The 15,208-nt window shown below is 48.1% G+C and overlaps 1 protein-coding gene across 1 annotated transcript in view; it reads right to left on the reverse strand.

Moving 5' to 3' along the window:
* The window catches only part of ADISSP (adipose secreted signaling protein), a 44,446-nt gene that overhangs the window by 6,709 nt on the left and 22,529 nt on the right, over nt 1-15,208 (reverse strand). Inside the window, exon 4 of the mRNA XM_056551988.1 lies at nt 14,305-14,443. Coding sequence (XP_056407963.1) covers nt 14,305-14,443 — 139 coding nt within the window. The remainder of the gene's footprint in view (nt 1-14,304; nt 14,444-15,208) is intronic.

Consider the following 15,208-nt stretch of genomic DNA (forward strand, 5'->3'; position numbering starts at 1 on the left):
TATCCCACTATAGCCATGCACTTGATCGCATGGAACGTCAAGGGTCTCTATTCTCCCAACAAGTGAATGCAGATACTGCGCCACCTGAAAAGACTCATCCTGATGTCGCTATACTCCAGGAAACTCATCTGGCCGTTGTGGATCTGACCCGCATGTCCAAGCTTTGGGTAGGTGACATCATTGGGGCTCTGGCGATAGTGTATCTGCCTTGCCCCCTAATTCTCATACACAAACATTTCGGGGGTATAGTAATAGCCCAGGAGGTAGATCGGGAAGGCCGTTTGGTATGGGTACATTTACGTTACAAAGGACATGACTTTAGCTTGTATAACTAACAGTTATGCTCCTAATGGAGAAAAATCATAATTTCCAATCCTTAGGGACAAAGCTTTTTGCTGATACTATTCCCAGCAAGTTAGTGGGTGCGAATGCTGTCGCGGTTTCTGTTGAGGACAGGAAGGGAGGCTCTGCAGATCATACACTCCCGCAACCTAGTGACAAGGTGTTTTCACTAGTCACTTCCTGGTCCCGAATAGATTACCTACTGGTTTCCCCGAATCTATTGGCTCATGTAGCGATCTCAGATATACACGTGATTGTGGTTTCCGACCATTCACCTATCTCTATTTCCCTGGCTGACTCCTTCCCGAGGGGTACCGATTTTCAATGGCGCTTCCCCGCCTATATGGCAAAAGGATGACAATTTTACTGACTGAAAAGTTTGTGGACAGTTCTCCTGGTGTAACAGTGCTCATGCTTCAGATGCCCCCCTATACTGGGAATCTGCAAAATTTTTGGTTGCCTGGTGTCCACGGTGAAAAAGAAATCCCTCCCCCCACTTCCAGCAAGCTAGTAAGGCCCTGCAATCCACCCACAACTCCTATATATCTCAGCCCTCAGCGGAAGCGTGTAAGGCAACAAAAACTACCTTTGACCTTGGGTCAAGAGCGTAAAAATCTGGCTGCTTACTCTAGATTCCATGGAGAATTGTTCCGTTTCGGCAATAAGGTTGGTCACCTGCTTGCACATTTGGCTAATGGCCACAAACCCCCCCCCCCCAGCATTTCTCCTCTTTGCATGAGGATTCCGGGACGACACACACTGACCCAAAATCGATTATATTCCGCACCTATTGCATGTCTATACTCCTCTTCCCCTGCCAACATGGCTTCTGGTAAGGAGTTTTTTGGAGTCTGTCCACCTGCCCTTACTATCCCCAATCACCGAGATGCTCTTAATGCAGACTTCACTGAAGTAGTTGGCCAGGCCATAAAAAGTCTCCACAATACAAAAGCACAGAGTCCTGATGGGTTCGCCGGTGAATTCTATAAATTCTTGGTTGATCAAGTGACACCTCCATTAACGTCTTACTTTAACCATCTCCTTCACTTCAGCTCCCTGCACTCTAATACTGCCACCATTAAGCTCCTACTAAAACCTGGCAAAGTACCGCTCCTACCACCTGATATCCCTTATTAACCAAGGCGTCAAACTGATAAATTCTGGCTGACCACCTCTGTTTTTTTTTTACCCTCCTTGATAGGTCCCTCCCAAGTAGGCTTTGTCCGCAATCGATCAGCTGTGACAAATATCTGTAAAGTGCTCACTGTCCTGGACAGGGTGTAGGGCCGTCCCCAGCCTGGAGAGCAGCCACTGTTACTGGCCCTGGACGTCAAAAACACATTTGATAATGTCAGGTGCGATTGGCTCGGGATGGTGCTGGACAAGATCTGCATCTGTGGTAATTTTCGAACCTTTTTTGGGGGTCTGTTTGCTTCCCCCAGGCACTTCAGGCATTCTGTTGCCTCCCTTTCCCCTCTTTAACTCCTTGGGGACAGAGCCCATTATAAACCCTAAGGACGGGAGCATTTTTTTGCACATCTGACCACTGTCACTTTAAGAATTAATAACTCTGGGATGCTTTTAATTTTCATTCTGATTCAGAGATTGTTTTTTCGTGACATATTGTACTTCATGTCAATGGTAAATTTTTGTCGATACTTGCATAATTTCTTGGTGAAAAATTCCAAAATTTGATGAAAAAATAGAAAATTTAGCATTTTTCTAACTTTGAAGCTCTCTGCTTGTAAGGAAAACAGACATTCCAAATAAATTCTATTATGATGATTCGCATATACAATATGTCTACTTTATGTTTGCATCATAAAGTTGACATGTTTTTACTTTTGGAAGACACCAGAGGGCTTCGAAGGTCAGAAGCAATTTTCCAATTTTTCACAAAATTTTTCAAAAACAACATCAACGGTTGAGGACCCCCCCTAGGCATTGCCACGGATGCCTGCTGATAGATATCCGCAGTCATCCCAGTCCAATCACCGCCCGGCGAGCTGCGGTGATCGGAAATATGGAGGGCGTATGGATATGCCCTCCGTCCTTAAGTGACAAGACGCGAGGGCATATGCATACGCCCTTCGTCCCCAAGGAGTTAAGGGGACGCAGCAGGGATGCCCGCTGTCCCCCTTCTTTAATCTGGAGGACTCAAATCTATATCAGGGCATTGCTATCCAGCACAAAACTGTCAAAATGACCCTTTTTGCAGGGTCTGTATTGATCTTCCTAGCTAACCGGGAGCCCATAATGCCCCTCTGATGTCCGCATTGTACCACTTTGGGACCTTCTCGGGCTATAAAATGAACCAACTGAAAAGTCAACTCCTCCCACTAAGGCCCCCCTAGACCTTCCCCTTACTGGAGTGCTTTGGGCATACCCAGGGATCTTGTTAAAACTTTACTTTACCTGGGGATGAAAATTGGTAGGATCCCCTCTTCTCTATACACATTGAACTACCCTCCTTCGTTTAAACAGCTCCAGGACAAACTTAGCCCGAGTCATTTACCAATCTCATTCTAGGAAAATGCCATCTGATCAAAATGATCAGTTTTCCTAGACTCCTCATTTACAGACCCTGCCCATTTTGTTGAAACAAAGATGTGGCCTCTCAACTCTGCTTTTACACGCTTTATATGGGAGGGCAAACGACCACGAATTGCTTTACAAAAATTGATGTTATGGCATGTTATGGACTGGCACCATGAGTCTAGCTACCATTCTAACTACCCCTTAGAGGCTGCCTTCACTTTCCCGTGGAATTTAGTGTCCCGTTTACGCACCTGCATTCCGAGCCTTCCTACCCATATAAAGTGCTCGATGATTACGGACACCAATCTGACCTGGAAAGCCATACGCAAAGCTTACGCTTTACCTTTTCTGCCGTCTGGGCTACTCAATCTCTGGGGTCACCCGGCATTTACTCCAGGCAGGGAGAACTGTTTGAGACCTGGCGTCACGAGGGAATCATCGAGGCGAAGCAGCTGATGCATGTTGAGGACTGGCGGTGGCTTACAGCATGAGAATTATTAACTTCTCTGCCGCCTTCCCATTTTCTTCAATATCAGCTTCTTTACCTCCCGCCTCTGTAACCCATCCCCTGAAGTGTCTAACTCTGCCTTTGAGGACATGGTAGGTCTGCAGCCTAGGAAGGCAAAAGTCTCTGCTTTATATAGATGCTTTAACCCCTTAAGGACCGGGGGTTTTTCTGTTTTTGCATTTTCGTTTTTTACTCCTTGCCTTTAAAAAATCAACTCTCAATTTTGCACCTAAAATTCCATATGATTGCTTATTTTTTGCGCCACCAATTCTACTTTGTAATGACGTCAGTCATTTTGCCCAAAAATCTACGGTGAAACGGAAAAAAAAAATCATTGTGCGACAAAATTGAAAAAAAAAAAAACGCAGTTTAACTTTTGGGGGCTTCCGTTTCTACGTAGTAAATTTTTCGGTAAAAATGACACCTTTTTTCTGTAGGTCCATACGATTAAAATGATCCCCTACTTATATAGGTTTGATTTTGTCGCACTTCTGAAAAAAATCATAACTACATGCAGGAAAATGTATACGTTTAAAATTGTCATCTTCTGACCCCTATCACTTTTATTTTTCCGTGTATGGGGCGGTACGAGGGCTCCTTTTTTGCGCCGTGATCGGAAGTTTTTAACGGTACAATTTTTTGCATTGATAGGACTTATTGACTTATTGAATTTTTTTGCGCGCACGCCATTGACCGAGCGGTTTAATTAATGATATATTTTTATAATTCGGACATTTCCGCACGCGGTGATACCACGTATGTTTATTTTTATTTACACTGGGTTTTTTTTATGGGAAAAGGGGGGGGGTGATTCAAACTTTTAATAGGGAAGGGGTTAAATGATCTTTATTCACTTTTTTTTTTGCAGTGTTATAGCTCCCATAGGGACCTATAACACTGCACACACTGATCTTTATCATTGATCACTGGTTTCTCATAGGAAACCAGTGATCGATGATTCTGCCGCATGACTGCTCATGCTTGGATCTCAGGCACTAAGCAGTCATTTGGCGATCGGACAGCGAGGAGGCAGGTAGGGGCCCTCCCGCTGTCCTGCAAGCTGTTCAGGATGCCGCGATTTCGCGATCAGTGCTGCGCGCTATTAGCAGCGGGTCCCGGCTTCACTATGACATGATGTGGGGTTACCGTGTAACCCCGCGTTATATCACGGGAGCAGGACCAAGGACGTACCAGTACGTCCTTGGTCCTTAAGGGGTTAATGACCACCTTTTAAAAAGGTTTCCAAAAATACACTTTACCATTGTAGCATAATTGATCCTCCAAGACTGATATACCTGAGTGAATACTGGAGGGGTGGGCAAAAGTCAGGGCTACTGTCAACGAATGCTGGTGTGAAACCTTTTTAAACTGATGCACTTACACTTACTTCCTGTCCGAAGTGTGGTACCCCAACACAGACTTCTACCATGGCATCTAGACTTGTTCGAAATCACAACTCTTCTGGGGCACAATTATACCTTTCATTGCTAGATATTGGTCTGTTCCAGCCGGTCGGCAAATCTGTTGCGGAGGTGGTAGGCCTGCATTACAATCTCGAAATTCTCCATGTTATTCTCCTGGTGGCCAAACGCATCCTCTTACGGGACTGGCTAAGACTGCCATTACAGCCATGACAGATGTTGTGAACGAACTCAAAGATATCTTGGAGGTGGACAAACTGGACAACTCAACGAGAAGAAATTCTTTGCCAAATGGTGTATCTTTTTAACTGCTCACTACACCAAACCCCAAAGTAGATACCATTGTCCTACCCTTCAGACACACTGAATTGTATACCTTAGCATCCCTCAGTAATACTCTGGATCCTCTCCGTCTGTGAGCTGCTGTGGAGTGACACTTTTCAGTGGATCGACTCAAAACCTGCTCTCTTTTTGGACACCCCCCCCCCCCCCCCCTTCCGTTTGTACTGTGTTGTATGAGTGATTTAGAGTTTGGTTGATTATTTAATATCTGCTGGTCTTATCTCTAGTTGAGATGTTGCAATTGCCATTACATATTGTTATGACCAGCGGATCCTCTTATTGTGTATTTTCTCAATTGTGTGGGTACATTTATGTTTAAGGTGGTTGAGCTGTAAATAATGGCAGTGCACACCTTATTGACACCACACACACACTTGGTAAACTGCATAGTGCAAGGCATCTACAAACACTGCAGGTCTGAAAAAAATAAAGCCGCCATCCCCCCCCATCCCGTTTATTTATCAGCACCAGCATAGAATACACTTCCTCAAACGCTAATTGTTTTATAATGTGGAAACCACCCCCTTGGGAGGAGACTGTAACCTCCCGTATTACTTGTTTACTTCTTACATACAAGGCATTTTAGCTCTGTTCCCACAGAACAAAAATCAGTGAATCTTTTATTGTGGTGACTGACCACAACATTCCCCCCCCCCCCCCCCGCCTCCCCTCAAAACTCCATGGGGATTAATACGGCATCTTAGTCCCCTCCAGATCTGGCGTTTATAGCTCAGGGGATGAGCAGATTAAACTGAACAAGTTATAATCTGGAAAAGCTTTCCGGAGACACAGATTACATCAGCCTTTTGTTGGTCACTTAAAAGTCCAAATCTTGCTTAGAGTCGACTTCATCAATTACAACAGCCACCAACAGGTTCCTCCTCCGACTAAAGGGGTATTCCAGTTTCATATATCAACTTGCTCCAGAAAGTTAAACAGATTTGTAAATTCCTTCTATTAAAAATTCTTAATCCTTCCGTTATCTGCTGAAGTTGAGTTCTTTTCTGTGTGACCACAGTGCTCTCTGCTGACACCTCTGTCCATGTGAGGAACTGTCCAGAGTAGGAGCAAATCCCCATAGCAAACCTCTTCTGCTCTGGACAGTTCCTGAGACAAGCTGAGGTGTCAGCAGAGAGCACTGTGGTCAGAAAAAAAAAAAAAAAAACAACCTCAGCAGCTGATCACTACTGGAAGGAATTAAAGGGGTATTCTGGGGGAAAAAAAAATGTTTTTAAATTGTCTGCCTCCGGAAAGTTAAATAGATTTGTGAATTAACAAATCTGTTTAACTTTCCGGAGCCAGATGATGATGATGATAATAATGATAATAATGTTTCCCAGAATACCCCAGTAACAGCTGCACAATCTTGAAGCAATCCAGGAGGTATATTTGTGTAGCATCAGCTATTCCAGAATAATGTAGAGGTTCTTTTATCAGCATGGGGTTTCAGACATACTAACTCATCACTGAAATGATTTCCTAATGCTGCCTACAATTGCCATGAATCCTTTGGCTTTGCAGGCAGAAGGGAAGAGTCTCATCAGTGCACCTGATCATCTAAATGAGGCAGCTGGTGGCTGAGATCACCAAGGTGAACTGATTAGACTCCTAGGTGGGTTGGGGGGGGGGGGGGGGGGGGGGGGGTCAGTTCACATCATGTGCAGTTTTGAAACATTTTCTTATTCAAAATGAGTTTAATAGATAAATACTGCCATGGGGTGAAGGAAATATAACAGTGTTTCCCAACCAGGGTGTCTGCAGCTGTTGCAAGACTGCAACTCCCAGCATACCCGGCCAGCCTGTGACAAGGGGGAATGTGACAGGAGGGGGGAGAGGGGAATGTGACAGGACGGAGGGGGTTGGGAATGTGCTTTCTGTTTGCTGCAGCCATAATCTCCATTAAAACAGGAAGCAGTTCTTTTCTCACACTCCAGCGCTTCTGAATGGAATAAATTGTGACAGGAATCTTGTCAGAATACGAGAGGGATTCTGCTGCGACACTATAACTCATATGCGACATTGTGCGGCACTCACATGCGACACATTAGTAAATATGTGTGAAATGCCCAAGCTATCAGTGGATCAGTAGAGAGCAGCAGCAGCAGCATACAGTTGGAGCTGGGAGGGGTCCGTTAGCTAGAAGTAGGATCTGAAGGGTATTGATGTTATCCTGTAGATCACAGGAAGTCAGCAGACCCAGGACTAACCACTTTCCGTAACACATTAAGCACTGTAATTTTCTGTGAGTCAGACTGGTGATCACATGGCCCAGTTACAGTAAAGAAAATGCATGGATGCAGCTGTGCTGGAATACAACAGATGGTGCTGTAAGACTAGTGATGGTGCGCATGCTATGAGAACAAAAAAAAAAAAACTGGAGCAGTTAATACATAAATAAAATAAATCTTTGCCTCCAGCGTTCCTGCGGTGCTTCCCCGGCTAGGATCCTCTTCCAGTTAGAAATCGTAACGCCCGGACTTTGAGTGTCATTACTGCTGCTCAGCCAAACTCTGGCTGAGGTGTGACATTGCTGCAGCCAGTAATTGTCTGTGGGGCAGTGTGAAGGAACGCTGGAGGTAAGTGAAGGTTTATTTGTTTAATGCAGAAGGGATGTGGAAAACCTCAGTCCAGCTAGGCCGTCCACCACGTGTGTAATGTTAGGGATAGAAATCTCTGCGCAGGGACCACACAATGCAAAAAATACATCCTGCCCCTCAACTTATCCTGTTAAAAGCTGAACAATTGTTATAAATGTGTCAGTTTTTGTTGCAACTTTCTTGTGCATTTTTCTTGACACAAACCCCACGCATGACAAGTAAGCAATGACTTAATTCACCGACTGCTATCAGATCTAGAAATGGTTATGAAACCTACGCTCAAAGTAATGAAAATGGAAACGTTTCTGAACGATTCATCTACATGCACATAACCCATGGACGGCCAGTACTTTAAAGGGGTACTCCGGTGGATATGAACTGGTGCCAGAAAGTTAAAACCGATTTGTAAATTACTTCTATTAAAAAAATTCTTAATCCTTTTAGTACTTTTTAGCAGCTGTATGCTACAGAGGAAATTCTTTACTTTTTGAATTTCCTTTTTTGTCTTGTCCACAGTGCTCTCTGCAGACACCTCTGTCCGTGTCAGGAACTGTCCAGAGCAGCATAGGCTTGCTATGGGGATTTTCTCCTGCTCTGGACAGTCCCCGATACGGGCATCAGGTGATTTTTGTCTTTTTCTCAGAGGATCCATTGGGGGGGGACACAGACCTTGGGTATATGCGGTTGTTGCTAGGAGACTTGACACTAAGGAAAATCAAAAAGTAATCCCCTCCCAGCAGGATATACCCGCCTACAGAGCCTGAGGTAATCAGTTTAGTCCCCAAGCAGTAGAAGTGGACCGAGACGCAGAAAACCCAAGACCAGTCCGAAGTAACCAGAACAAAAAATTAACTGAACACACCCTCGGACAGGTAACCAAAACGCCAAAGAAAGGCCGGGAGCTGTGTCCCCCAATGGATCCTCTGAGAAAAGGATTTCACGGTAAGACAAAATCCCTTTTTCTCTATCGGCTCCATTGGGGGATACAGACCTTGGGACGTACCAAAGCCGTCCCTAGGGTGGGCACAGAATATCAAGGGGCAGCCTGGGCACCTTACGGCCCAGACTAGCATCCGCGGATGCAAAGGTATGAACCTGGTAGAATTTAGTAAAAGTGTGCAAGGACGACCAGGTAGCCGCCAAACAGACTTGAGAGGCTGAAGCCGTTATGGAGAGCCCAGGAAGCTCTGACAGAACGCGTGGAGTGAGCTGAAACCCTGAAAGCCTCTGAAATGGCAGACTTGATTCACCGCGAAATGGTCGCCTTAGAGGCAGGTAGACCTTTACGGTGACCGTCCGTAAGAACAAAAAAGGAATCACATTGACGAAAGGGAGACTTAACAGAGAGGTAGGTACGCACTGCCCGTACCACATCAAGTTTATGAAGCAAACGGAATGAGATGGAGCGGGACAAAAGGACGGGAGGACGATATCCTCATTAAGGTCGAAAGCAGAAACCACCTTAGGTAAAAAAGAAGGAACCGGACAAACAACAACTTTGTCCTGATGGACAATTAGAAAGGGAGAGTGGCAAGAAAGAGCCGCCAACTCCGAAACCCATCTGATGGAGGTAATTGCCATAAGGAACGCCACCTTCCAGGAAAGGAGACGAAGGAAAACCTTCCTGAGGGGTTCAAAGGGCGCGCCCTGCGGTGCGCCAAGGACCAAATTAAGATCCCAAGGAGTAGTAGGAGACCTGTTAGGAGGAATCTTGTGGGCCACTCCTTGAAGGAAGGTCCGAACATGAGAATCAGATGCCAGAGGGCGTTGGAAAATAATGGAAAGGGCAGACACTTGACCTTTTAAAGAAGGCTTGCGTGCCTTGAGCATGGTGCGAATCACCTGTGTTGAGAAGCCACGGGCACTTAGTACCACAGTCTCAACTGCCACGCCGTCAAATGCAGAGACTGTAATTTGGGGTGGCCCAGGAGACCCTGAGAGAGAAGGTCTGGACGAAGCGGAAGGCGCAGCAGAACATCGTCCAGGAGCTGGATGACATCGGCGTACCACGCCCTCCAAGGCCAATCTGAAGCCACGAGAATGGCGGGAATTCCCTCAGCTTTGAACTTCCTCAGGACCCTGGGAAGGCGAGGAAGAGGAGGGAACAGATAAGGTAGGGCGAACCCCGACCAAGGAATTACCAGTGCATCCGCTGCCAGAGCACGGGGGTCCCGCGACTTCGACACAGAGGGGAACTTTCAGATGTGGATCTCTTTGCATCACGCCACAACCAGGAGTTCCCCAGAGGCCACAGATCTCTGCAAATACCTCCGGATGAAGGGACCACTCACTGGGGTCGGGAGAGGACCGGCTTAGGAAGTCCGCTTCCCAATTGTTTACGCCTGGGATGTGAATTGCCGAGATGGCTGGAACCCTGAGCTCCACCCAGAGAAGGATCTTGGAAACTTCGGCCATCGCCGCCAGACTGTGGGTGCCATCCTGGCGATTAATGTATGCCACCCGCAGTGGAGTTGTCCGACTGGACACGAACTGGGCGGTCCTGGAGAAGGATTTCCCAATGTAACAGGCAAAGGTAGATTGCCCTCAGCTCTAAGATGTTGATCGGGAAGAGTGTCCCCCCCCTGGGAGACCAAAAGCCCTGGACTGTCCGGTCTCGGAAGACACCCCTCCAAGGAAGGCGCTCCCCTGAAGAAGCAGGGGGGGAGCGGAGCCACCACAGAAGGGAGCGACGAGATGACCGAGGAAGTACGATCTTGCGATCGAGGGACAATGGGGACCTGTCCCACCGGGATAGAATTGCAAGTTGAAGGAGTCGAAAATGAAATTGAGCGAAGGGAACGGCCTCCATGGCCGCCACCATCCGACCCAGGACTTCCATGCAAAACCGAATGGATACTGGGGAGGGGTCCCCAGTATACGAACCCCCGATAGAAGGGTCAACCGCTTGTCCGGCGGAAAGTGAACCCGGGCGGACCAGGTGTCGAATCGAAATCCTAGAAAAACCAGGGACTGAGTGGGGGATAGGTTAGACTTGTCCCGATTGACCAACCAACCGAAGAGAGACAGAGCCTGAAGAGTGAGAGACTCTAGATTCTGGTCCTTGGTCGGAGCCTTTATCAGAAGGTTGTCCAAGTAAGGGATCACTGAGACCCCCCCCCCCCCTTGTCCGTAGCAGACCGATCACGGTTGCAAGGACCTTGTGAACACCCTCGGAGCTGTGGCTAGACTGAAGTGGAGAGCCACAAACTGAAAATATCCCTCCGGGACAGCAAAGAGGAGGAACCGCTGAGGTCCCGGAAAATTCGGAACATGGAGGTAGGCGTCCCTGATGTCCACTGAGGAAAGAAGCTCCCCCTGATCCATGGTCGCCACAACCGAACAGAGACTCCATGCGGAAGTGGCGCAAGAGAATATGACGGTTGAGGAGCCTTAGATCCAAGATGGGGCGTACTGGACCCCCTTTTCTTGGGAACTACAAAGAGGTTGGAATTTGGAAGAGCGGCAAACTTAATCCGGTAACCGTTGGACACCACATCCCTGACCCAGGAGTCCTGCACATGCGTGGACCAGACGTCCCAGAAGTGTAACAGACGACCTCCCACCCGAGAAAAATCCGCGGGTGGGGGCGTCCCTTCAGGCAGAGGTGGGTTTGCGGGTACCCGCCTTGGGCGCAAAGCGGCCCGAAGGGTTATCCGAATTCCAGGATGTGAGAGTCTGGAAGAAGGGAGCCTTTTTGTCCCGAGAAGTCGCCTGCCTGGTCCCCTTTGTGACCCCGAAGGTCCGAAAGTAGGTAGATTTACAGCGGGAGGTAGTTCTACAGGCCTTATTTTGAGGTAATAAGGAACTCTTCCCTCCCGTGGCTTCAGAGATGATCTCGTCTAGGTACTTACTAAAAAGCCGAGAACCAGTAAAAGGAAGCTCAGTGAGAGACTTAGAGGCTGTGTCTGCATCCCAGGCTTTGAGCCACGTGGATCTACAGAGAGCCACAATGTTACCTGTGGCAAAAGCAGCACAGCAGGCCGACTGCATGGAAGCAGAACATAGAAAATCTCCCGCTTTAGAAAGTAGGAGAATTAAGTCGGCCAGTTCTTCCGAGGAAGCTCCAGAAGAATTGCCCTGGCGGAGTCGGGGAACCCAGATCGTAAGGGCCCTGGAAACCCAGGCAGAGGCAAAGGCAGGGAGAAGAGATGAACCCGCCGCCTCAAGGCAAATTTAGCCAAGGTCTCCCCTTTTTGTCCGCTGGATCCAAAAAAGATCGGGCAAAGGTAGGGTAGTAGTCTTAGATAGACGGGAGACTGGTGGGTCCACCGTAGGAGGTGAGGCAATGAGGTCCTTAGCAAAGGGATAACGCACTTGAACCTTCTTTGTTTCTTGAAACCTCTTGTCAGGGTGCCTCCAGGCAGAGTCTAGCAAGGCTTCAAATTCAGCATGGGAGCTTAACATCTTGTGTGCCGGACGGGCACGATGAAAGGAAACTTCTGGGACAGTGTCCGAAGTTCCTGGGTCCTCTAGGTGAAAGGTGTCTCTTATGGCCGAAACCAATGAGTCCACCGTATCGGTCATGTCTGCGTGGTCTTCTGAGTCTTGAAACAGAAGCAGCCTCATCAACTAGGAACGGGTGGAGACAGCCTTAGGAGAGGGAGACACTGACCTGGAGCGCCGTTCTGGAGATTCAGAACGGCGACTCGAGGAGCGTCTTCTGGAAGAAAGACACTTGCTGGAAGACGTAGCAGAGGGACAATGCCCATGCCTACGTCTGTACAAAGACTCCGGAAAGGAGTCAGAGGAATGGCCCCTATTACGCTTGTGTGAGTGTTTAAAATAGGGTGAGGGAGAGCGAAGCTCTATTGAGGAACGGTGTAAGGAGGACCTCTCTAAGGCAGTCACCACAGAAAGGAAGACCAGCACCAAGTCAGAAATAGACAGAGGGAAGACACCCAAATTGTAGGGGCAGCAGAGCCCACTGGGTCTGGGGAAGCATCCTGAATAGGAATACCAGGAGGGTCAGGGGGTGCAGTGGTGCAGGCGGAACAAGTGGGTTCAGCAGACCCAGGCATTATTCGTTGCAGCCCTTATAAGTATAGTAGGTGACCAGGGCCCCAGGTACCTGCTTAAAGGGAGGGACAGTTCTGGTCTCGGACGTGGATAAAAATAGGGTAATCTCACCAGCATCCATGTCCCCCACCAGGCAGCTGCTGTGAGAAAAGCAGGGACAGCAGAACCAATCAGAAGAGAGGGGCCGGGTTAGACTGGAGTGCCTCTGATTGGCCTCCAGTCCCCCGCACAGCTCTGATTGGCTGAAGAGATTCGCGTTCTCCCTAGGGCGCGAATCCTGCCGGGGAAGAAGATGCCGGCTCATAATGGCGCCCGCTCCAATCCCCGAAGCATATGTGAGTGCCGGGGAACAGGAGCGGGCGAAGTGCCGGCGCAGCGAGCCGCTGTGAAAACGAAAGTAAACTGCGCCCCGGCCGCGCTGCACACTACGCGGCCGGAGCACAGAAGAAAAAAAAACCCATAGAGAAGGCAGGCGCGGCTGCTGAATAAAGAAAGTCTGCCCAGTGAATAAAAATGAACAGTCCTACACCACTGATATTAACCCCCTGAGTTCCCCCAATAGCGTTAGGGACCCCAACTAGAAACAATAAAAAAGGAGTGTGACCAAAACAGGGGTTCTCCAGAGGTTGCAAGCCCCCCGACACAAAAGGGAGAAGTGAAATACTCACCTCAATCTGAAGAACTTACCAAATTAAGTCTTCAGTCATGAAGTCTTCAGTCAGCTTTTTGTCACCTGCATCATGCCGGGCTTGAAAAGCGAGACGAGCAGGGAAAAGTGGGGGACCCAGACCTGTGAGGTACAACCCCAGGCGCTGGCCGTTGGCGAGAGGGGGTTGACAGTACATCCACGATGCTTGTGCCCCCTCAATCGCAAATGGGGAAACCGTGAACGCCATGTTCCTGAGTCCCCACCTGAAAACAGGAAAATAAAAAGGGAAGAAAAACTAAACATCCCTATTCTGTAAAAATAAAAAAAATGTTAGACCAGGTCTGGGGAGAACCCCAAACTAGTGTCCATCTCCTGCGACACTAAGCTTAAACTGATTACCTCAGGCTCTGTAGGCGGGTATATCCTGCTGGGAGGAGTCGACTTTTTGATTTCCTTAGTGTCAAGTCTCCTAGCAACAACAGCATATACCCAAGGTCTGTGTCCCCCAATGGAGCAGATAGAGGGAAAAAAAAATTCTCTCCTCTGTAGCTAACAGCTGCTTAAAAGTACTGAAAGGATTAAGATTATTTAATAGAAGTAATTTACAAATCTGTTTAACTTTCTGGCACCAGTAAAAAAAAAATAAAAAAAAAAAAAAAAAAAGTTTTCCACCGGAGTACCCCTTTAAGAACTATAATTTCAGACAGCTGCTATGGGAAGCTGAATCTGATCTATGTCATGGAGCGGTGTTTCTCTATCAGCGCGCTTACGGCTGTTACAAAACTACAACTCCCAGCATGCCCGGACAGCCTTTGGCTGTCCGGGCATGCTGGGAGTTGCAGTTTTGTAGACACCCTCCTTTGTCAGGTCAGGGTGGACCCAGGGCCTTACCTTCAGGCAGTGCTGTGATCTTAGTCACTTTGAGGTTCAGGTTAGGTAGGGGAACGGCAATAATATTCCTCCCCAGTCGCTGCAGCGCAGGCAATGTGAACAAGATCTCATATTTGTGTAAGATTTTCAGGAAGCCGACCTGCAAATACATAAAAGAAGCAGATTAATTAGGTGTAAAAACAAAAAAGGACATAATCTTCAGGATTTATATACAGCCCGACAACCCTCCTCGGGGGTCACCAGCAATGACTGGACGTGTATAATGGCACTAGGAGACTATACAGAAGTCGCTGACATTTTTCCCATCCCCAGAGCCGTGCTGCCTCCATCATACATCTCCACATGGCAGCCTGACAGACCGTATAATAGGCGGCCGCCGCCAGCAGCAGGAAGTGTTTCTGTGGGAATTCAGCGACCGACGAAATAATATTTTCTTCCCGTAAGAAACCATATTACATGGAATAAATTCCTAACTTCAGTGCGCAACTTAAAGGGGTACTCTGCACCTAGACATCTTATCCCTTAACCAAAGGATAGGGGATAAGATGTCAGATGGCCACGGTCCCGCTGCTGGGGACCCCCGGGATCCCCGCTGCGGCACCGCGCTATCATTACAGCACAGAGAGAGTTCGCTCTGTGCGTAATGACGGGCGATGCAGGGGTTGGAGCAGCGTGGAGTCATGGCTCCGCCCCTCGTGACATCACGGCCCGTCCCCTTAATGCAAGTCTATGGCAGGGGGCGTGATGACCGCCACGCCCCCTCCCATAGACTTGTATTGAAAGGGGCGGGCTGAGACGTCACGAGGGGCGGAGCTGTGACGTAATCGCTCTGTGCTGTAATGATAGCGTGGTGCCACAGCGGGGATTCATGGCGATCTGACATCTTATCCCCTATCCTTTGGAT

The sequence above is a fragment of the Hyla sarda genome, chromosome 1, assembly GCF_029499605.1.
Source record: "Hyla sarda isolate aHylSar1 chromosome 1, aHylSar1.hap1, whole genome shotgun sequence".
NCBI lineage: Eukaryota > Metazoa > Chordata > Amphibia > Anura > Hylidae > Hyla > Hyla sarda.